Source organism: Mustela lutreola, chromosome 2 (assembly GCF_030435805.1).
Source record: "Mustela lutreola isolate mMusLut2 chromosome 2, mMusLut2.pri, whole genome shotgun sequence".
In the NCBI taxonomy this organism is placed as follows: Eukaryota; Metazoa; Chordata; class Mammalia; order Carnivora; family Mustelidae; genus Mustela; species Mustela lutreola.
This window is the reverse complement of record NC_081291.1, coordinates 54768786-54790064: the sequence shown is the minus strand read 5'-3', so window position 1 is coordinate 54790064 and position 21279 is coordinate 54768786. Positions and strand designations below refer to the sequence as shown.

At 53.9% G+C, this 21279-nt stretch overlaps 2 protein-coding genes across 6 annotated transcripts in view; both read right to left on the bottom strand.

The window, feature by feature from the left end:
- Positions 1 to 337: 337 nt before the first annotated feature.
- On the bottom strand, positions 338 to 5299 carry RHO (rhodopsin). Its single transcript, XM_059165190.1, has 5 exons — positions 4939 to 5299; positions 3042 to 3210; positions 1592 to 1757; positions 1252 to 1491; positions 338 to 448 (listed from the first exon to the last, which is right to left on the bottom strand). The coding sequence occupies exons 1-5, from the start codon at positions 5297 to 5299 to the stop codon at positions 338 to 340; spliced, it is 1047 nt and encodes a 348-aa protein (XP_059021173.1).
- Positions 5300 to 12270: 6971 nt separating this feature from the next.
- Positions 12271 to 21279, bottom strand: part of IFT122 (intraflagellar transport 122) — a 70964-nt gene continuing 61955 nt past the window's right edge. For all 5 annotated transcript variants that reach the window (XM_059161798.1, XM_059161796.1, XM_059161801.1 and 2 more), the window contains 7 exons: positions 19393 to 19493; positions 17277 to 17442; positions 16190 to 16301; positions 15453 to 15578; positions 13693 to 13772; positions 13197 to 13361; positions 12271 to 12735 (listed from right to left, as the gene is read on the bottom strand). In XM_059161798.1, coding sequence (XP_059017781.1) covers positions 12646 to 12735; positions 13197 to 13361; positions 13693 to 13772; positions 15453 to 15578; positions 16190 to 16301; positions 17277 to 17442; positions 19393 to 19493 — 840 coding nt within the window. In that variant the 3' untranslated portion in view covers positions 12271 to 12645. The remainder of the gene's footprint in view (positions 12736 to 13196; positions 13362 to 13692; positions 13773 to 15452; positions 15579 to 16189; positions 16302 to 17276; positions 17443 to 19392; positions 19494 to 21279) is intronic.

Sequence of the window (21279 nt, the reverse complement as noted above, 5' to 3'; positions counted from 1 at the left end):
TATTAAGCACCTACTGTGTGCCCCATTCTGTGCTAGACACTTATCCCTAAGCCGGGACACTTTTCCAGAGAGCAAGAGTTCTTTTGTTCTTGAGAGATGAGTTGGGGAGAGGAGGGACTGCGATCCCATGGTCCCTGGGAACTCAGGACTCCAGATGGGGTGTTCTGGCCAAGTGGGGAACCTCGTCTTTCTCTCAATAATAATAATAATAATTTTAATTCAGGGAGCCTGCACAGCCTGATTCCGACAGGCCTGGCTCCTGTGGGGCAGCTGTGGCTGGGGCTAGGTGTGGGGAATGGGAGACTTCTATAGTCGGCCGTAGAGTCCTTGGCAGGGCTTAGGCCGGTGCCACCTGGCTGGTCTCCGTCTTGGAGGTGCTAACGGAGGCCTCGTCATCACCCAGTGGGTTCTTGCCGCAGCACAGGGTAGTGATCATGCAGTTCCGGAACTAGAAGGCAAAGGACACGAGTCAGGGTCAGGGTCCGCTGGAAGTGTATGTAGCAAACTGTGGTGGTTGGCAAGATTCGCCTCCAACCCCTTCCCTGCTTCTGGCCCTCCCAGGATCCACGCCCCTCTCAAATCTGGCTCCCTGGAGGGAACTTCGTAAGCCCCAGAGATGCCAGGGACCAATGGGGTTTTGCTACTCATGACCTTCTCTGGTGTCCTCTGTGTGCCAAGGGTTATTTGTAAGTTATCTTATTTAACCCTAGAGTTTAGGAGTTCGCCCTTTCTAGGAATGAAGACACTGAATGGCCAGAAAAGGACACGACTTGACTAAGTCACACAACTAGAAAATGAAAGCTGAGATTTGAAACGGATATGCGTAACTCCAGAGACCACGTTTTCCCCCACTGGATCATGGATTCTGCAGAGAAGTCACTGGTCGCATTCATCCCTCAGCAAAAGACTTGGCTCTGTGTTCAGCTTTGTGGAGACTGGCACCATTGCATTCCCAGGCTTGGGACTTACACTCTTTGACTTCTAAAGTGAGTCTCCAGAACTATCTGGACTGGCACCTCTCATGCATCAGAGACACCCGGAGGGCTTGTGAGAAATGCGAGTTCCTGGGCCCACCCCAAGCTTCTGATTGTGTATTTCTCCCAGATGACGCTGATGCCCTGGGAGATACCAGTCTCCCCGCCTGGTTTTGCAGGTGGGGTGACTGAGGCCCAGTCCGGGCTGTGGCTTGTCCTCTGCAGGCAGTGCCTGCAGCCTGGGGCCCCTGGACCCTCTTGCCCCGCCATCAGGCACCTGCTTGTTCATCATGATATAGATGACAGGGTTGTAGATGGAGGAGGACTTGGCAAAGAATGCTGGGATGGTCATGAAGATGGGGCCAAAGTTGGAGCCCTGGTGGGTGAAGATGTAGAATGCGACGCTGGCGTAGGGCACCCAGCAGATCAGGAATGCGATGACCATGATGATGACCATGCGTGTGACCTCCTTCTCAGCCTTCTGGGTGGTGGCCGACTCCTGCTGCTGGGCAGCCGCCTGCAGGGACACAGGGCCTGCTATCCAGACTCCCCTGGGACAGGGGCCGGGCTCATCCCAACCAATGCATACATCCCCAGAGCCCAACATGGGACCATACCTCCTTGACTGTGAAGACGAGTTGGCCATAGCAGAAGAATATGACGATCAGAGGGATGGTGAAGTGGACCACGAACATGTAGACGACAAAGGACTCGTTGTTGACCTCTGGGTTGAGTGTGTAGTAGTCGATCCCGCACGAGCACTGCATGCCCTCTGGGATGTACCTAAGCACCAGGGGTGTGCAGGGCGGGGGGAACAGGAGAGGGCATAAGGGACACCCACGTGTGAGGGACTTGGGCATAGGCTGCAGCCGGTCAGGGCCCTGGCTTGGCCAACACACCTGCTGTGTGGCTGGTCTTGCTCGGGGCCTTGCTTTCCCTCTCTGTAAAATGGATGTGATGAAATACCTGCTTGGCTGCGTGACTGTGGGGATCAAATCAACTGAGATGAGGGGTTCAAATGCACCTGGTGAACACTGTGGTTTGGTTGTACAGCAGCCATGGTATCCGGAGAGGGCCTAGTCTCTTGCCTAGCAGAGCCCGTATACCGCTGACCTGCGCTGGGTTTCCTCACCAGACCTGCTGCTCCCCATGGCTGGAGGCCGGGCCTCAGGCTGTGCAGGGCAGAGGTTGGTGGGGAGAAGGGAAAAGCTCCCAAAATCTATATCTGAAGCAGTTTGTATAAACCATTGTCTTACTGACACCGTAAGGGTGTCTTCTAGGCCAAAGATGGGCACACAGGTTAACTAAGGGATCTTTGCACATTTTGTAGAAACAAGAGGTCCTAGGGCCATGTGATTTCAGAGGATGGTGACAATGGAGTGGCCTGAGTGGCCGTTGGCTGTGCCTGGGGGGATGGGACTGGACGGGACTGCAGAAGATAGGGGAAGATGTTGGAGGGGGCGGGCTCAGACCCAACAAGGAACAAAATATTGACCCCAGGAGGCTGAGAGAGGAGGGAAGGGAAGAGAGATTGGGAATTTCCTGGAAGTAGAGGGACGAGAGGCCTCTGGGAACCCACAGCCCAGTTTCCCAAGCCACCGTCCTCCCGTCTCTCATCTGAGCCCCATTTGGAGATGATGGACTAGAGGCTGCAGAAGACCAAGTTCCCAGGGCCTACCATGTCACCACTGGCACTAGATAGACTTGGCTTCCCCAGGTGCTGAGGCCCAAGGTCAGAGGGAACTGCCTATGGGGCAAAGAGGATTGGAATCTGGCCCTGGCTTAGTTGAGGATTAGGGGCAGAGCCAAGGTGAAGGGTTGAGGCATCTTGGATTCTCCTTGACATGGGGGCTCAGGAGATGGGACCAGCCCCCATAGCAGCATTAGGGTCTGATTCTCTCTTTCCCTGCCCTAAACCCCTCCCTTGGGAGAGCTACCAGGGTGGGCATGTGGGGTAGGGGGCATATAAGCTGGATGCCCAGAACAGACAGTGCCAGCTTTGAGTCCTGGCTGGGGGACCCTACAAAGACCCCCTGGGGACCCTTCTTTTCTACTCAGTGTCATTACCTGGACCAGCCAACGAGGGGGGGTGCAGCACAGGCCAGGGCCATGACCCAGGTGAAGGCGACGCCCATGATGGCATGGTTCTCCCCGAAGCGGAAGTTGCTCATGGGCTTACACACCACCACGTACCGCTCAATGGCCAAGACCACCAAAGACCACAGGGCAATTTCACCTGCAAGGCAGTCAGGGATCAGTCAGCACACCACCCACCTGGACCCTGCTGTCTGTCCAAGCAGGAAGCGCTCTTCCTGGAATGGAGAGCGCAGCCAGGAAGGCAAACTAGGGCAGGGCTGGAGCCAGGACCAGGGATGGAGAGGCAAAGGGGCTGTGGAGCAGAAGGACCCAGGTGCAGAAGGAGAGTGAGCAGAGTGTCCCCCAGGAAGAGGAGTTAGTTCAGTAAGGGCTCTGGGTTCGCGAGGAATGGAAAATCGGATCCTAGGGTCATTGTTACACTGGGAACCCCGTAGGGAGTTTTCACAGAAGAACATGTGCTTTTTGGGGTGACAGGCAGAGTGCCTGTTGGAGTTGGAAGTCCTTCCCTCCCTTGGAGAATGAAATAACCTGGGTCTGTGGGTCCCCAGAGGTAAAATCAGGAAAGAATGGGGGGATTCAGATATCATCCCCAGAAACTCAGTAGGGAGGTTGGCCATAGAATTTATCAACCAAACCGGGATGTTTCTGAGAGAGAAAGTGAACACGACTAATTATTACTCCAGGATAATGATTGTAAGCTGGAACCAACCCTACAGAGATGTGCCCACACGTGGCACCTGCCTCACCCCTGCCTTCTAGCCAGAGACTGCCCAGCCCACTTCCAGTCTTTCTTTGTGGGGAAGCTCCTTCCCTTCGAAGAAACCCCTTCCATAGGAAGGCATTACACTGTGTGGTGATCTGTAGCTTTGAAGGATTCTTTTGAATAGTTTCTTTGACTGGAAAACTGATGGGGGTACTGCAGAGATAACAGACCCCATTTAGCAGCTGAGCAAAGAGAGACCCGGAGAAGGGAAGAGACACATGCAGGGCTGTGGGAGGGCAGTGACCAGGACCTAGGTCTTCTGGCTCAGACCAGGAATGGGCCCCCTTCTCTGGGACACACAGCCTCTTAGGCGAGCAGGAGAGAGCCGAGGGCAGCTGGCAGAGCCTAGCACCAGCCACAAGGACGGTTCGGCCTCCTCACCTCCTCTTTCCTTTACGTGTCCAGGATGCTGTCTCAGCCCCATTCCCAGGGAATCTCTAGCTATCACGGGATATTTGTCACCTTTGATGACCACAGATCACCCAGTGGCAGTCCACAGGCAAGGGTGTCCCACATACAGACGGACCCTTCTCTGCAGGTCGGAGAGATGCCGGTGGGGAGATACTGAGCCCACTGGCCATCACAGGCGGAGTCCAGTGGCTGGAGGACTGATCATCTGGGATGAGATCATCATCATCTCATCTGGTGGGACAGGACTGTCCGACCCTGGGCTGAGAGCCCTGAGAACAGGGATCTGTCCTGCCCATCTCTCTTCCCAGTGTTCGGCATGGGTCTGACCCAGCACAGATGCTTTGAGGGGAAAAGAACAAGGCCCGAGGGGCCATTGTGACGTGGGCTGGAAACTCAGCTCTAGCCCCACCATAGTGAGACCCCAGCAAGGCCCTTGACGTCTCTCATGCTCAGTTTCCCTGATATAAAGCAAGACAGCAGCACCATTCTACACGAGATCAACTATGCCTAGGGCTGCCCTCCATAAACAGCCTAGTGTGTCATCACTGATGGTGTTTTCAGATCAAGCAGATAATGCTGACGGATGTAGGGGGGAGAAGGCCTCTTAGCCACCATCCCTGGGCTGTCTCCAGATCCCTCCACTCCCTCTGGCTCCTACATCCCCCACCCCGCCACCCCTACCCTGGCTCATACCGCCCAGCGTGGCAAAGAAGCCCTCCAGATTGCATCCCATGGGCCCGAAGACAAAGTATCCGTGCAGCGAGGTGTAGACGGTGGTGGTGAAGCCCCCCAAGACCATGAAGAGGTCGGCCACAGCCAGATTGAGCAGGATGTAGTTGAGCGGCGTGCGCAGCTTCTTGTGCTGGATGGTGACGTAGAGCGTGAGGAAGTTGATGGGGAAGCCGAGCACGATCAGCAGGAACATGTAGGCAGCCAGCATGGAGAACTGCCATGGCTCTGCCAGGTAGTACTGCGGGTACTCGAAGGGGCTGCGCACCACGCCCGTCTTGTTGGAGAAGGGCACGTAGAAGTTCGGGCCCTCTGTCCCGTTCATGGCTGCGGTCCTGGTGGCTGCCCTGTGGGCGGCTCAGACCCAAGAGTTCTGCGGAGGCCTGAGCTCAGCCACCCAGGGCTCTGGCTGGACAACTGCACTGACCACCCCCCCAGCCCTTTATAAAGTGACCTCCCCTCCCTAAGCTCCTGGCTGAATCAGCACCTGGGAGATTGGGGGCGTTATTAATCATATTAATCCCCACTGCTGCAACTGGGGGACCTAATTGGCTTCCAAGAGGGGCCAAGGTGACTCTAGACAGAAGCTAGAGATGGGAGGAGCTAGGGGCCCTGGGAAAGAGCAGGAGGTCCGCCCCCAACTCTTCTGGTCCCCAGGAGTCTCTGCTCCTATCAATCTGGTGGCCATGGCCTGGCATTGGGACCACTGGCTCCATGCCATGTCTCTCTCACTTCATGTGAGCTGGCTTTGTCTCCCCACTGGACCACAAGCTCCCTGAGGGTGGAGGCCCTGGTGGTTCTCTCAAGTCTCACAACCCCTCACCCTATTCCTATTCCCCACCTATTCCTTCCCCACCTGTCACCTCCTGGCTCACTCAGGTGCCGGACCCTGACCCTAGCCCATCTCACCAGATTATGAGCTCCGTGAGGGCGGGGGCCATGTCCTGCCCGCTCTGCACTCTCCAGGCCAGACATACAGCCCGGCACAGCCCAGGAGCTCAATAGGTATTTGGGTTGGAATTCACTCACTCTCTTGTTCATTAAATATTTATGTACAGACCACTGGGGATACAAAGATCCAGAAAGGAGGAGGTGATGGGGTGGGGAGGACTCTAGTGTGAGAGGAACAGGGCGGGGAGACTGTCTATAAAGGAGAGGTGTCTATGGAGGGGAAGTTTGGGTGTTTGAGGAAGGGGGGGTACTTTGCTAGGTTGCCAGGTGGCTGAGACTGAAGTCAAGGGCTGGCGGAGGCCTGAGGCCTGTCTGGGCTGAGGCTGCACCTGGGCTGCAGGGCCAGCTCTAGTGGGTCTCCATGCCAAGCTGAAGAGCCTGGGCAGTGGACAGTGGCTTGGGCAAATCTTAGGGGTAGAAACATGGCTCAAATGCACCCAAAGATATATTGGAGGAAGTGAGGACAGAACAGGGGAGCAGGGAAAGGGTGACTGGAGCAGGAAGGGGACAGAGGCTCTCAAGGCTCCTGAAGCAAGGCCTTGCATCCAGGAGGTGGCTGTGTGCCAGGGGCTGTGTTGAGCACCAGATTGCTGTCGTGAGCAAGGCCAGCTTGGTCCCAGCCTCCTGGGGACTCCAGTGTGAAGGCTAGGCTGAGCATGAGCCTGGAAACAGACCTGGTTGGACACTGTGGCACACAGGGCACATCCAGGGATGTCTGGTCAGTCTGGGCTAGGTCAGTGGGTCTTAGAAGCTGTGTGACAGGTAACTCCAGGAGGGCAGGTTCTGGGGACAGTTGGAAGCTTGGCATGGACGGGCCCACCCCATCAGTGAAGGGAGCACAGCCATGCTTCTGAGGAATGATGTGAGGCAGATGGGAGTGCCCAGCACAGGGGTGCTTGAGGACCACCCTCCAGCCACATATGTGTAGCTGCCTACAGCTGCCTACAGCCACCTACTGTGCTCCCCAGAGGGTGCTCAGCTCTGACAAATGCCATGGAGAGGGATGATGTCTGCAGGTAGTATCGTTCTATGGGGTTGTCAGGTCTTGCAAACAAACACATCCTGAAACCAATGGAGTAGGAAAAGTTCAGATTGCCACCCCCTCCAACACACTGTCATTTGGAGCAGCCGGGAAGGTGAAGTTTGCACAGTGAACTTGGTGATGGAAGAAGCCAGTAGGGGATGTGTCCTCCCTGTCTCCAAGATTTCCTTCCCTAGGATTCTCTTTTGTATAGTCCCTTCCCACCAGACCTGTTTACTCAGGAGAGTACCCCCCTTCTCTCCAGCCCGCCTGGGGCTCCAGACCCTGCCTGTCCCGAGTGGTGTCCAGGCTTGCATATGGGGGCTGCTGATGAAACGTTTGCTGGTGGAATGAATGAGGGCAGAGAAGGCAGGGGGGTGCGGTATGACCTCTTGCAGTTTAAGATGCTGGCTCAGGGATTAGGCCCAGTGCTAATGAGGTCAAGGTGGAGGGTTTGATTCTGACGTGGGCCCCAGTAGCCACACGGAGGGAGGAGCCCTGATTCCCTGGGCCAAGACCAGCCCACACACAGCCCTGTGAGCCCTCAACCCTAGACCTCAATGCCTTGCTTTCACCTCCTCCTAAAGCTTAGAACACCCTGGAAACTTCTATGTTCTGTTCACATGTTTTTTTGTCCATCTCACAGGCTGTCATCTGAGGCAGCTCTCAACAGGGTTCCTGGAGCTGAGCATGGTACTCGGCACATAGCAGAATGCTGTAAATCATTTCCCATGCACTGGAGAGAGCTGGGATTTCTGTCTGTTCTGTTCACTGGAGTATCATCCTCAGAGGCTGGTGCATAGTAGGTGCTTAGTATTTGTGGATCAAGTGAGTCGATTTAGGTTATCTCAGTCAGTGCTTCCCTCTCTAAGTCTCAGAGTTTAATGACCCTCCCTCACAGGACCATGGCCATGGGGAATTAAAGGCCTCACAGGGTGACATTGCACTGTATTCTGTGAGCAACGACAAAGAACCCTTTTTTAAACTAAAAATACTCCTTGTTCAGAGCAACTGGCTCAGAGTGAGCAGTTAGTCATTATAAGTCTCTTCGTCTGATCCTCCCTACTACATTGCACAGGTGGAGAGACTGAGGCAGTAAGTCCATGGCCCAGGTCATGTGACAAATCTGGGCTGTCACCTGCCTGGCCTTGCCTCCTTCCCCACACCAAAGACAGCTCTCAGGAAAGATCTACTGCCATTCATACCATGGTATAAATGACCAAAATGGGTTGTGCCGGCCTGATGGGAAAGCCACTAGCCTGACTCACATGGGCCTAGGGCAGCAGTGGTGGCCCAGAGAGCAGAGGGTGGCACTGGATTCTAGCCTGGGGAGGCGTTTGGCCTTTCTGCCTCCGTTTGTTGGAACTAGGAAACCGTGGGAGATCCATGCCCACCTGCTGGGTACACTGACCTGCTTTCCCACCAAGGCCCAGTCACAGACCTCCTGACTTTACAATTTAGGTGTCATGGTCCCCCTCAGTTGGGCATGGTCCCTTTACACTTACCCTCACGTCTGGACCAAGACTCTGTAGGCACATAGCCTGGGTGCAACCCACCCCCCTCCCTTCCCTGTGCCTCAGTTTCCTACTCTGTTGCCTATAAGTGATCAATGACCAACAGTGTTAGCCCCTTAGAGTCTAACTCAGGTTACGAAGGTCTGGTCCCCATTTGCAATGCACTCCTTGGTGAGGACCCCAAGTCTACAAACAAGGGCCCCCACTCCATCCTACTGGTTTTCTACTCAGAACTGATCACTATCAACGATGGTCTTATTTGTCCCCTTATGACTCACTGCCCACCTCTCCAGAGTTCAGGGCTGGCCTCGCCTGTACTTTGCTGCATCTGAGCAGGCAGCTTGGGGTAGCGGCTCAATAAATAGTTGTCAAATGAATGGATGACTCCTGGCCCCTCGTTAGGTCTTACTCCATACCCTCTGACTGCTGAGGAAATGGGCTCAGAGGGTTAGTGTTCCTCAACAGAGCCAGAAGTGAACCGGCTGTCTGACTCCCCAGCCTGAGCTTTCTTCTCCCATGCCAGGTGCTCCAGAGAGGGCCCAGGAGCACACCAAGGGACAAGTCCCCGAGTGGGTGACTTTCTGAGCCATTGGCCCCTCAGTCAGGCTTGGGGATGATCTGTGGAGGTGGACAGCTGGTGGTGGCTCTCTCTGAAGATGGTGGCACCTATCTCTAGGTTTCTTGAGCCGGCCCCCCTTGGAGCCCAGGTGCAGGGCTCTGACTTGGCCATGGAGGATTAGGGGCTTAGCAGGTAGCACACAAATAGCTCTTAAGCCTCTGCATAGAGGTGCTGCTGCTTCAGCAGCTTCCTCCTCCCCCTCACCCCTCCCCGTCTCTGCTCCCTGGCTTAGCCCCACCTGGCTGCACCACCATGGCTGAGTGAGGCCTTGGACTGAGCTGAGAATGTCAAAGGGAAGAAAGGAAGGAGACAAACTGACTCTCCTCCCCTTCCTTCCTCTTCTCCTTCAATCCCACTTCTTCCCTCCTCCCTCCCTGCAATTCTCTCTCTCCCTTTTTAATATATTTTATTTATTTATTTGACAGAGATCACAAGTAGGCAGAGAGGCAGGCAGAGAGAGAGGAGGAAGCAGGCTCCCCTCAGAGAGAGAGCCTGATGTGGGGCTCGATCCCAGGACCCTGGGACCATGACCCAAACCAAAGGCAACCAAACCCACTGAGCCACCCAGGCACCCCATTTCCCTCTTACCCCGACATTTACCAAACACCGTTTATGTGCCAGGCTCAGGGCTAGGTGCTGGGGACACTCAGATAAATCCTATATATTCCCTGCCCTCAAGGAGCTCCTAGTTTTGGGGGCCAGCTAACACGGAGATAATAACCATGGAAGGCAAGGCTCTGCTCCCAGGCCCAGTGCTGTGAGATCCCAGAGGAGCAAGGTGTGGAGCAGGAGGCAGGCAGGAGGCTTAGGCCGGGGGACAACTGTCCAAGGCACAGGGAGCAAAGGGCCAGCTGGCCTGGGGCCTAGGGCCAGGGAGGGCAGGCCTAGGAGTCCGGATGTTAGCTGGCTGTCAGTGGAGAGGGTTATAAGCAGGAGAGGGGTATGATCAGATTCCCATTCTAGGAAGATGCTCTGGAGTCTGGGTGGAGTGTTGGGATAAGTGCTTGACCCAGGATGAGAGCTTTGCCCAGTGCAGACCTCTTTGCTGAGGCTCCTGAGGCTGGCATAAGCGGAAGGTTGCCTGGTATCTGCCATAGGCAGATGGGGCCTTGGAGATGGGACATCTCTGTACCTGTGTGAGAGCCATGAGGGGCTCCTGGCTTCAGTAGCCTCACTGTGGGTGCATGGGGGACACCCAGCTGGTTGAGGCCAGGCTAGAGCCAGGCCCACCTAAGGCCTGGCCTGGAGCTCTATCTGGGCCACACAATCCCCCTCTTCCTATTTCCTTCTTCCAGGGATGTGGGCAGTGTTGGGGACTTGGGAGGATCAAGTCCCAGCCTGAACAACCAAGCTGTGCAGTCTCCAGCAGCCATGTCTCTCTCCAGGCCTCAGTGTCGTCTTAGTGAAAGGGACATTTCAACATCCCACGGTGCCTTCCTTGTAGCATGTGAAGGGTTGTCAGGCTCCTCAGATGGAGACTGAGGCTCGAGCCTCAAGGTCAGAGCTGGAGTATGCCCTTTTGCACACATGAGGAAACTGAGCCTTGGAGAGAGAACAGGCCTGGTCAAGACCCCATCTAGTCTGGGACAGGGGAGACGCAGAACAGAATGCCTAGGTGTAAAGGCTGTGCCTGGGTATGAATCCTGTCTTGGCTCAGTAAGTATTTGTTGAAGGAAAGGAGAGAATGTTGCTGAGCCTCAGTTTCATCATCTGCATAATGGGCACGCTGGAGGCTGTGGAGGATTAAATAAGATGATGCGTGGAAAGTGCTTAGCCTGGTGTCTGGTATTCAGTGAGCATTTGACTTAAAGGTAGCTACAGTGATTGTTTCTCAGACTCAGACCTCAAGAGCTCAGCTTCCCGGGGGAACAGGACTTGGCATGGCACAAACTAGTTTTTGTGTTATTCAGCTGAGATGATATATGATGGAGTCTCAGGCTGGGCCCCCTCCCCCTGCCTCTAGCCACGGACCATATGATCTGTCACTGTGATTGACGCCTGTTGGGTGGCTGGGGCTGTTTTCTCTCTCTCCCCTCTTCTTCCCAGCCATATGCAAATGATTTTAGTTCAAGTAATGCGCTAATGGAAATCCTAACACATTAATAAATGTTTAGCAAGAGAGAGAGCATGCATGATCCTAAGTAATTAGACACTCAACGGAGGAGTTCTGTTGGCACAACTGTCTGGCTCTCTTTCTTTATTTTCCTCCATCATCTCCAAAGAAGTGCAGAAGGAGGCAGGGGGAAAGGGGTAAGGCAGGGGCCAGCTTCAGGACTCACTGCTGGGTAGCCTCTGTAGCCGCTCCCTTTTCTAGGTCTGTCTTCATCCCCCCAGTGTGGACATTTGTCCCACTCTGCCCACTTCACAGATGAGCTGTAAAGTATCAATATCTGATCACCAGGGTGGGTTTCTTATCTGACAGCCCAGTTCTCTTTCCCGGCTGTCAGGACTTTGCACAAAGCTCTGGATCATTGATACCTCTGGGGCAGGTCAAGTGGAGGGCAAAGGGAACAGGGGTCTCAGGGCAGGACAGATCAGGAGCTTCCACCCAGGGCTGGATGAGCCCTTGGGCCCAGTACCTCCACCCAACCCCATGGCTGCAAAATGGAAATCATAACCCTTCCATCACAAGGCTGGTATGAGAATGGAGACAATATATGGAACTTGGCTGGCACAGAGAAGGTCCCCAATAAATGTCAGCTCTCCCTCCCCAGCCTCCCATGTGCTACTCACTCTTGCCCTTGAGCTGCTAAATTGGACATTGTTGATGCTCAGGGGCAGGGACCTTAGCAAAACCTCAAACAGATCCACTAGCTTCAGGAGGTGGAAGGAAGGGGAAAGCCTCAGTGGGGTTGCGGCCTCTGTGGAGCTGGGGGAATGGGGTGAAGGAGGGGGGCCTGGCCATAGCCAGAAAGCAGAGGGTAGGCTCCAGAACCTCTGAGGAGAGGCCCTCTTTGCCATCTTCTTTGGAGCCAGGAACCTTATTTTCTGGTCAAGATGGAGCCCCACTAAACCAAAATAAATAAATACCCATTCCCCTACCCATTCCCATATTGCCATTTCGATTAGATTACATTTTAAGAGCAGGCAAACGTAATGTTCCTCTCAGATCAAATTAGAAACAGGTGCACTTTTGCATAAGGAAATTAAGTTGCAGACAATATGAAGATTTGCTAAAATGCAGACACTGATGAAAATAAGTAGCCCTTTTATTTGTAATTATTGAGGCAATCTGTTCGCAAAGTGTACATGTTAATGGTCTGACAGATCTGTGGACTCCAGCAGGCTGCCACGAACAACTCAGAGCCTCTCTGAAAGTAACAGATTTTTTTTCTTAGAAAATATATGTACATTCTCTTCTCCATCTCCTGGTGCTATTTACAAGGCCTGAAATGCCATAAATAGGAATTCCGTGGTTACACAAGGCCCCTCCCTAAAATACACACTTGATCTGGGCAGAAGACACATTCTGACAGTTTAACTCTTTCAGTTGAACTCTTCTTCCTTTGACAGCCCAGCCAAGTGCAAGGTGGCCCTGGTGGGAGCGCTGGTTCTGAGGGGGCCAGTCAGGAGCTAGAGTCGTCAATGCGCCTCCGACAGTAGGGGCAACAGGTGTGCTGAAGTACCAGCAGCTCGTAGTCCTCCGAGTGGAACATCTGAGGGGAAAAGGTCATGACCCAGGGCCAAGGCCTGAGCCTGGCAAGGACTCCCGCCCTTCCAAGTGGAGGAGGCTTGGCAGTGAGTCAGGGCTAGAAACATCAGATCCAGAACACCTTTGTCTGAGGAGTGAAAGGGAGGGGGAGAAGGGTCTGGGGTCTGAGGCCCCTTTTTTCTAAGTGAAATTCCAAGGTACATCACACTTGCCTGGGTCTCCCTGGTTAGGGGCAGGTACAGAGAGCACAGGGTCAGGGGTAAGCCCACTCCAGACAGCATTCAGAACAGAAGTGAGAAGAGGGAGGGCCTAAGGATGGCCGAGTCTCTTCCTAGCTCAGAGCCCTGGCCTTGGGATCACTTGTGCTCCTCCCAGATGCCAGGTGTCTCAAAGGGGACACTTGGGAAATGGAAAAGCAGCAGAAAGAAGAAACTGGTAGCCATGCAGAAGCTATAGGCACAGTACCTGGAAGCAGGAGGGGCACATGGTGATGGAGGCATCCGGCAGGAGCGAGCGGAAGTACTGCCACTGCAGGGGAGGGGGCCAGCGTTTGATGAGGACGTCCCGTCGGCTCATGGAGCGCAGCACCGACCGGTTTACCACCACAGGCACGAACTCGGAGCCACCTTGCTGCAGGATGGGCAGGTGGAAAGCAGGGGACACCCGTGCTCTCAGCCAGGGTGACATGTTTATATGAGTCACAATCCCAGAATCTTTAGGGCAACCAGAGAGGACCCCAAAGACTTCCCCTGCTGGGTACCTTCATAGAACCCTGCCAGGTCATATAGCTCCTGCTAGCCATCTCTAGTGATGGGGTCCCCGCCACCTCGACTCCACCGTGGCCCAGACAAGGAACAAGTCCACTTCATGCCCAAGTGTGTACAGGAGAAGGGACCTCCGAACCCCCACCCAAGAGGCCTCATACGCCTCCTTAGCTCATCACTCAGAGAGGTACTCTCACCTCAAAGCTCAGCTTTGCCGTGAATGGGTCATCATCTCCCATGGAGTCCATAGTCTCATCCAGCCTCAGAGTTTGGGAATCTGGAAGGGTCTAGTCAAGGACAGAACCTGAGGCTGAGTAGGAAATAGGCCCCACCCTACACCCAATGCAAGATTCACAGGCGCTTTCTGTGGGCCTGGTGTGTTTCTCCATGACTCTGTCTATGGAATAGGTTTCTAGATGGAGGAATGGAGGGAGTGCAAGCCAGAGAGGAGACAGCCCTAGACACACAGAGGCTGGGACCAAGCCCCAGTGCCCAGGAGGGAAAGGTGCTCTGATGGGACCTTTGCTGCCCCACACAGACCACACCATGGCCCACAGGGGCCTGACCAGAAGCATCAAGTGAGCAGAGACTTTGGGCCTGCTGTGGGTGGGAGTAGAAATAATGGGCCAGCTGGAAACCACGGCCAGCCAGCAAACTTGGCAATTCCTGGAGAAACACTTAGTAATCACCGGGTTGCCTGTAGGCACTTGAGATGGACTTGCAGGTCCTATTTCACAGAGAAGCGGGTGAGAGCTCCTGCAAATCCCAAGTCCAGCTAGACCAGGATGAAGGTGCTAAGGAGCTGCCTCCTCTGCCAGGTGGTATCAGAAGAGCTGATATGAGGCTGGGGCGGCTTGGGCTCCCACCAGGAAGAGCCCCAGGGGAATGGAGGCTGCTGGTGCCGAATCAGGTATGAGATGTGGTCCCACCAGGCAGCAACAACCCAGGCAGAGCATCTGATTTCTGTCTCCCATCTTTGGCAAACAACTCCCTGGCTTTTCCTTTCTCCTCTGCTCCTCAAAACGTAAAATGTGGCCCACAGACCAGCGGCACTGGCATTACCTGGAAGCTAATGGAAAGTCAGGATCCCATGCACCAAGACCTGCTGATCCAGCTGCTGTGTGCTAGCAGGGTCTGTAGGTGCTGAGTGTGTACAGTCACATGTAGAAGCCCCCTCCTGTGTCCAGGTAGGACAGTGAACATGGTCCTAGCCAGAGGAAAGAGCTGAGGTGTGGCCTTTGACCCAAGCTGTTCCAGCAAGGATGTGCCTTGTGGTTTTGCTGTCATTCTGGGAGGAATGTCAGCCCTTTCCACGGATTTTAAGGCTGATAGGATGCAGGGTTGGTACTGCTGGTGGGATGGGGTAGGTGCTGCCAAAGAATGAAGCCACCCAAAGGACAACAGAGCCGACAGGACAGGAGACAGCCTCCCACCAGTGCCAACAGAGCACCTGGATCCGGCTGAATGTCCAACTATGGCTAGGCTTCTTTACAGCCTTTTGTTTGCTCAGCTCGATCATGGTTTTTTCTGTCTCTTGTACACAAACGTGACCTGACTAGAAAAGTTGATACAGACATCATATGCTGTGTTGGTTGCTCATCAGCTTTGTGTGGCCAGAAAGACAGACGGCACCTTCTAGGAGCCAGGTGGGTGGGAGGCCCACCTGGAAATGAAGCGAAGGTGACTATCAAGGCACCATCTTCTCTTCCACATGCCTCTTCTGGGCCTGTAGGCATGTACTGTCCCCTTGGTACCTCTGCGCACTGGCCAGCTCTCAGCCTGTTGCCAGCCCCTGTCCCTGCGACCATGCAGGCCTCTCCAATCACTCAGCAGTGGCCTGCCATGCCCATGCCTCCACTGGGCCAGCCATCCCTCAAGCCCCTCCAGCCTCCTGTCTTACACCCAGGCCTCATGCTCAGTTGGCACACACAGAGGTCCAGCTGAGCATCCAGGATACTGTTGCTTGTGATCTCTTGCCATTTGTTCTCACGCTTGTGTCTTGGTGCTTCCAGGTCAATAAGGGAGACAGCTTCTTCATCAGTGATCCCCTCTTCCAGATAGAATTCAACCAGGTGCAGCACCTCTAGAGGGCACAAGGCATGGGGAAGGCCATGGGACGGCTGCCTCAGGGGGAGCCAGGGCCTGGGATGCTCTCACCAGGCAGCATGAGGGGAGGTGCGAGCAGGCTTCTCACCCAGCAGCAGGCTTCTCTGTAAGCAAGGAGACCCACAGGGCCTCTTTCTGCCCACTGCACGTCTGGAGGAAGCAGGCATGTATGCATGTGTGTGCATGTGTACATGTGTGCATGGGTGAAAACCAGTGGCCTTTAGCACCCCTTCTTCCCACTAATAGCCAGATGGGCTCCTCTACAAGGGAGGAGGAACAGCCTCTGCCCAGCTACCTGGAAGGGGTTTCTGATTCTTCGTCAATGTAGAAGGAAGCGGGACTTAAGAGCCCATCTTAGCCTTCCAGACCAAATGCCCAACCAGTGGCATCTAGGGCACTTATGTCATGCAAAGCCCCATACCAGGCTCTGAGGGGCGGGTGCTTCAAATTTGGGCAGCACTGGGTCCTATTTCTGGGAACCCTTTGTGACTGTGCATCTGGTGGGGTGGGTGTCACACTGTCCTCAGTTTACAAATGAGGACACGTGTGGCCAATCAGCAGCAGTCCATCTGCACATGTCAGACTCACCATAGGAAGAGGCAGAGAAGACGAAGGGCTGGCGGCAGTTGATGCAAACGTTGCCCAGGTTGTTCAGCAGTGGGTTGTTGGTGGAACAGCGGTAGCACAAGGGCACCAGCTCCTAAAAAGCACAAGACCCACAATTGCCTGAGAGCCAAACCCAGAGTGAGGAAATGCTCCCTACTCTGATTTGTGGGCCTGGCTGCCAAGAAGCAAGGCTACCTGTGGGGTGGGAAAGGGGCACCGGGCTTAGGACTCTATGCGTGGAGACTCAGGATAAGGGCCTACAGAGGCATCTGAGGCCCTGTCACCTGGGTTCCACTGCCCTGGACTCCTTCACAGGCAGGGCTCAGCAGCACATTTCTCCAGCAGGAATGACAACACCACAGCCACCACACACAGGACGCTTAACACACACCACGTACCCTCCCACACACATTATCTGGGCTGGCTATTTATCTTGTGGGAAAACTATTATGTATATCCTCTTTGATAAAGGGGGAAACCGAGGCTCAGAGAGATGGGAGACAAGGCTAGGAAATGGTGGAGCTGGGATCCAAACCCAGGTCTGTTTGATGCCAAGTCTCTGCTCTGAGCTTGAAGGGGACAATTGTGAGAGATAACAGGTTAAATTGGAAGAAAGGTGGCTGGGGCACAGCTGGGCTACAGATACCTAGAAGAGTGATAACCTGGTTCCAGAAGAAAGAGGGGATAAGGTAGGAGCTCCTAGGATGAGGTGAAAGCAGAGCCATCTGAGCATGCAGGAGCAGGGGGAGGTTAAGGGCAGAGCAGCATGGGCTGGGCTGTAGCCGACTCAGAGTCTCATGGGAAGGCTAGGCAGCAAGGGAGGGCAGGGCTCTGGAGCCCACAGGGGCCAGGGGCTGTGGCTGGAGCAGAGCCGGCTGAGCAGAGAATAGAGGTGGCAGAGAGGGAAAAGCAGAAGTCAACAAACCAGGGCTTGGGAAAAGGAGGAGGGCACAGGATCCTGAGACCATTGTAGCCATCTTTCAGATAGAACCCCGCCGGGAAAGAAGGCATCAGGGGATGTCCAGGAAGAGGAGTGGAAGCCTCTTGCCTGAGAGAGCTGTGCCCTCACCTCACTGTCATGGAAGGGCTTGGAGCGGATGGTCAGGCTACCCAGCTCAATGGACTTCTGGAACCTGGCGGGGATCTGCAGACCCTGCAGCTTGTCGTAGGCATGTCGGGCCAGCTTGTAAGCACCCAGGGCTTTGCTTTGCTTGGCCAGAGTGAAGAGCGTGTTCCTGCGGATGATAGGGTTAAGGACAGCAGAGGCCACACTGGGCCCGAGAGCTGGCATTGCCTATCCTCAGGGTGAGCACTGTGCTGGCGTGCAGCTGGTGCTAGTGCCAGGAGGGTATAGGTAGGAGCTTGAGGAGTGCTTTGCTCACTTGTGGGATGTAAGTGTAATTCTCAGATATCACAGCATAGGGATTTTTCCAGAGATAAAGACAGTGCAGTTTCCATTAATATTTTAACCTTGCTTAGGTTCTCTGGGCCAGCTGATGGCTCATCTTGTACCCTGAGTAGGCCAAAATGGCTCTCCCCACCTCACCCAGCCTGCCAGCCAGGTCCTAGAATGCCCAGCACCAAGTGCCATCCTGCTCTAGGCTTGCCAGGTGGGGCTGGTCCCAGACTGCCTGTGGAGCTCACTCAGATCCAGCTCAGAGGCCACTGGCTATAGGGCACTTCTCTCTGCCTGCACTTCACCAGAAGCCACAGTGATTTCTGAGTGGCAGCCTCCCCTATTCTCTGAGACTTTCCTCTGAGCTCCTCAATCCGAGGCCCCAGGCCTCATCTTAAATGCTGTCTGCACCCAGGCCAGGCCTGTCCTTCCTTCTGTGTCCCACCTGTGAACCCCCTTCCCCACTTCTCCCTGGCAAGCCTCAAGTACCATGTCTCCTTCTTACTCTCCTTCTTCCTGATGCTCCTGCTCCCCACAAGCCCAGTGTGGCTCCTTCCACTCCAGAAGTTACACAGCAGTAAGCTTTCTTGTCTATGTCTCCACGGTCACTCTTCAAAGTCAGGGACCATGTCAGGAGCCACTTCCAGGTCCCCAATGAACAGTATAGGGTGCAGTTTAGGACAGGGGTTCAATCAAACAGAACTTGCTGGGAAGACTGGGCAAAGGTTCTCAGGCTCCAGCAGGTTTGGCCTTGGCCACACCTCTGCAAAGTTCTCAGTCAACAACATACTTCTTGGTTCCCTGGAATGTAAATGATGGGCCTGGAACCTTTAGAGAAGCCACTTCTCACCGATCAGTACCTCTGAGGCCTCTCCTGGGAGGGTCTTTTCCTTACAGAGAAAAGGTAGGGTTGGGGCTGGGAGGGGGCTGAGAGAATATAAGATTTAGAAGAGGATGGGGAAAATTATGACTTTTATGACCTTAAAAGATTTTGGTCATTTCCTGGTAGCTTCTGGAAGCATGGGTCCCCAGCCTTCCTCTTTAATGGCCCTTATAGTTCCAAAGAAGGTGAGGCCAACTCACATGGAGGCCCTCAGATCACTACCTCTCCAGCCTGACTCCCACCTAGGGTGGGCTTCAGCGTCTCCCGTATGCCATGCTTACTTCACCTCTGTGCCTTTCCATGTGCAGGGTGCTCCCTTGGAATATCTACTCTACTATCTTCCCTGGTGCCTCATAGGATAGATGTCGGCTCTTCCAGGCAGCCCTCCCTTACCATGGCCCCAGCCTTAGCTACATTCCACACGTGGACACAACTCACATCCCACTGAACTAAGCCCTGACACTTGTCACCTCCTCTACTAGATAACAGCTTTGTCACCTACCACCTGGCCCGATGTCTAGGGCACAGCAGGTGCTCCATGCCCCGGCTGAACAAACACCCTCTAACCTGCCCCCCAGGAAAATGCCCAAGAATCCAAGAGCTTCCTCCATTTCTGTTATACCCTTATTTATGGGTTCCAGGAGGGCTTGGGCAGTGGACTGGTTAGAGACCCACAGATGGGCTAAGCCCAGAGAGCCTTAGAAAATAATCTTCTCTTGGCACTGGCCCCCTGGCCTCCCTGGCGAGCTGCTTCTACAGTAAAACTGTAGCAGCAGGACAAACTCTCTCTCTTCCCTGAGGGTTATTGGAGATAGGGAAGGTTCTGCCAGTAAAGTGCTCTGGAAAGAGCTTCACAGGGGCCATTAGACAAGAGAGGTGGGACAGAGGGTGGGGGTGAAAGGATACACTTTAGAGATGCCCAAAGGGGTGTCTTTGGTCAGGCTGTGCAGCAGGAACCTGGAGATGTTGAAGAGGGTTTCGGGAAGATGGAAACTGAAGGGCTCCTCCTGCAGTGAGAAAAGCAAATGGGGATTGAATTCCTCAATGAAACAGCTGCTGGGACAAGTCAAAAGGCAGACAACCAAAAATTCTGAAATATTTCAGTAAAAGAGCAGCTTCCCTTAATGAGCATCTACTATGTACTGGGTGCTTTACAGCTGTCTTAACAAAATTCTGTAAAGTGCACTTTCATCCTCACTGTACTGATGAGCAAACAGGCCCAGAGAGATGACTTGCCCAAGTCACCCAGCTAGAAAAGAGCCGAGCTAGGATTCAAACCCAGGTCTGATTCCAAAGCCCAAGAATGCCTCTCCTTGGCTGTGTTGCCTCTGGGGTGGGTTATGATTCCATTTCTCTGAGCACTTCAAGTTGTCTCCAATGAGTTCTGAGAGAGAAGACCTTTTAGGCAATTTAGGACATGACCATACCCTAAGCATGTCTTTAAATGGAGGTTGTTAACTCTTCAGAACATGAAATCATGTGCCTCTTCTCCACTCTCCAGCCGCAGTCTGGCTGCCCAATGCCCACCAGATGTGCACATGTGCCAGAGCTCCTCAATTACTCATCCCTGCACCCCCAGCACCTGGCACAGGCCCTAACAAACCAGGCGCTAACACACACAAACAGGTCTTCTGTACCTAGAGGCTGCCAGAAGCTCCACACAGTAGACCACAGGGAATTTTCTATCATGAGGGGGTCCATAAAAGGTTAAGAATACCATTTTGAAGGGATCTGGTACATCGTATGCAAACTGAGACAACTGTAGATGACAAGATGAAAGCAGGCCAGCTCTCCCTCCCCTTTGAGCACTTACATGGTAATAAACTGACATTTCCTGAAGGGTCTTACTAGGCTGTACTCCTCATCGTGCCAGCAGGACTTAGGCCCTAATTGGTCTAAATTTGTGAGGACTTACTTTACACTACTACTTGGGTTTGGAGCCCAGCGTTCTCTCTTTAGCTCTCATTTAAATTTCTACAGCCTCTGTTAGTTCCAAGAACCCAAGAAAACCTGAGATTGCATCCTTTTCTGGGTGACAGCCAGGGAGAAGCCTGCCTCTGGTTATATCGTGGTAGGTATGGAAGCTAAGAACCATCCCAGGAAGAACAGAATTGGCCGGTGGCAGAAGGGTCCTCAGAACTAGCGCCTCTCCTCTGGGAAGGAAGCCATTATCTCACGAAAGGTCTGGTGCTTCCCTCTGCAGTCTGCTCTGCCTCAGAGCTGCTCTGCTGGGCCCCGATGCCAAATGCTAAAGTACCACCCACCTCCATGCCTCTGCACATGTTGTGACCTCTGCCAGGAATGCTGTTTCTCCTCCTCCTCTTCCCCATTCTTACTAATCTCCCTCCTCTTGGCTTAGGTTCACTTCCTCTAGGAAGTCCTCCTGGTTCTTAGTTTTTCCCTTAAGACAACTGGGCTACACCTGCTTGTTCACTGACTATGAGTTCTTCAGGGGCAGGGATAACATCTTGCTCACCACTATGTCCCAAGGTCTCAGCAGAGGGCCTGACACACAGAAGGGATTTGTTGAATGAAGGAATGGCCCAATAAAGTCTCAGGTAGGATGAACAGACAGATACCCCAGCTGGTGTGAAGCTGCTACAAGCTCACAACTGCACAAAGGTCCTGGAGCAGAGCTCAGTTCTTTTTTTTTTTTTTTTTTTTTTAAAGATTTTATTTATTAATTTGACAGAGAGAAATCACAAGTAGACAGAGAGGCAGCCAGAGAGAGAGAGAGGGAAGCAGGCTCTCTGCCGAGCAGAGAGCCCGATGCGGGACTCGATCCCAGGACTC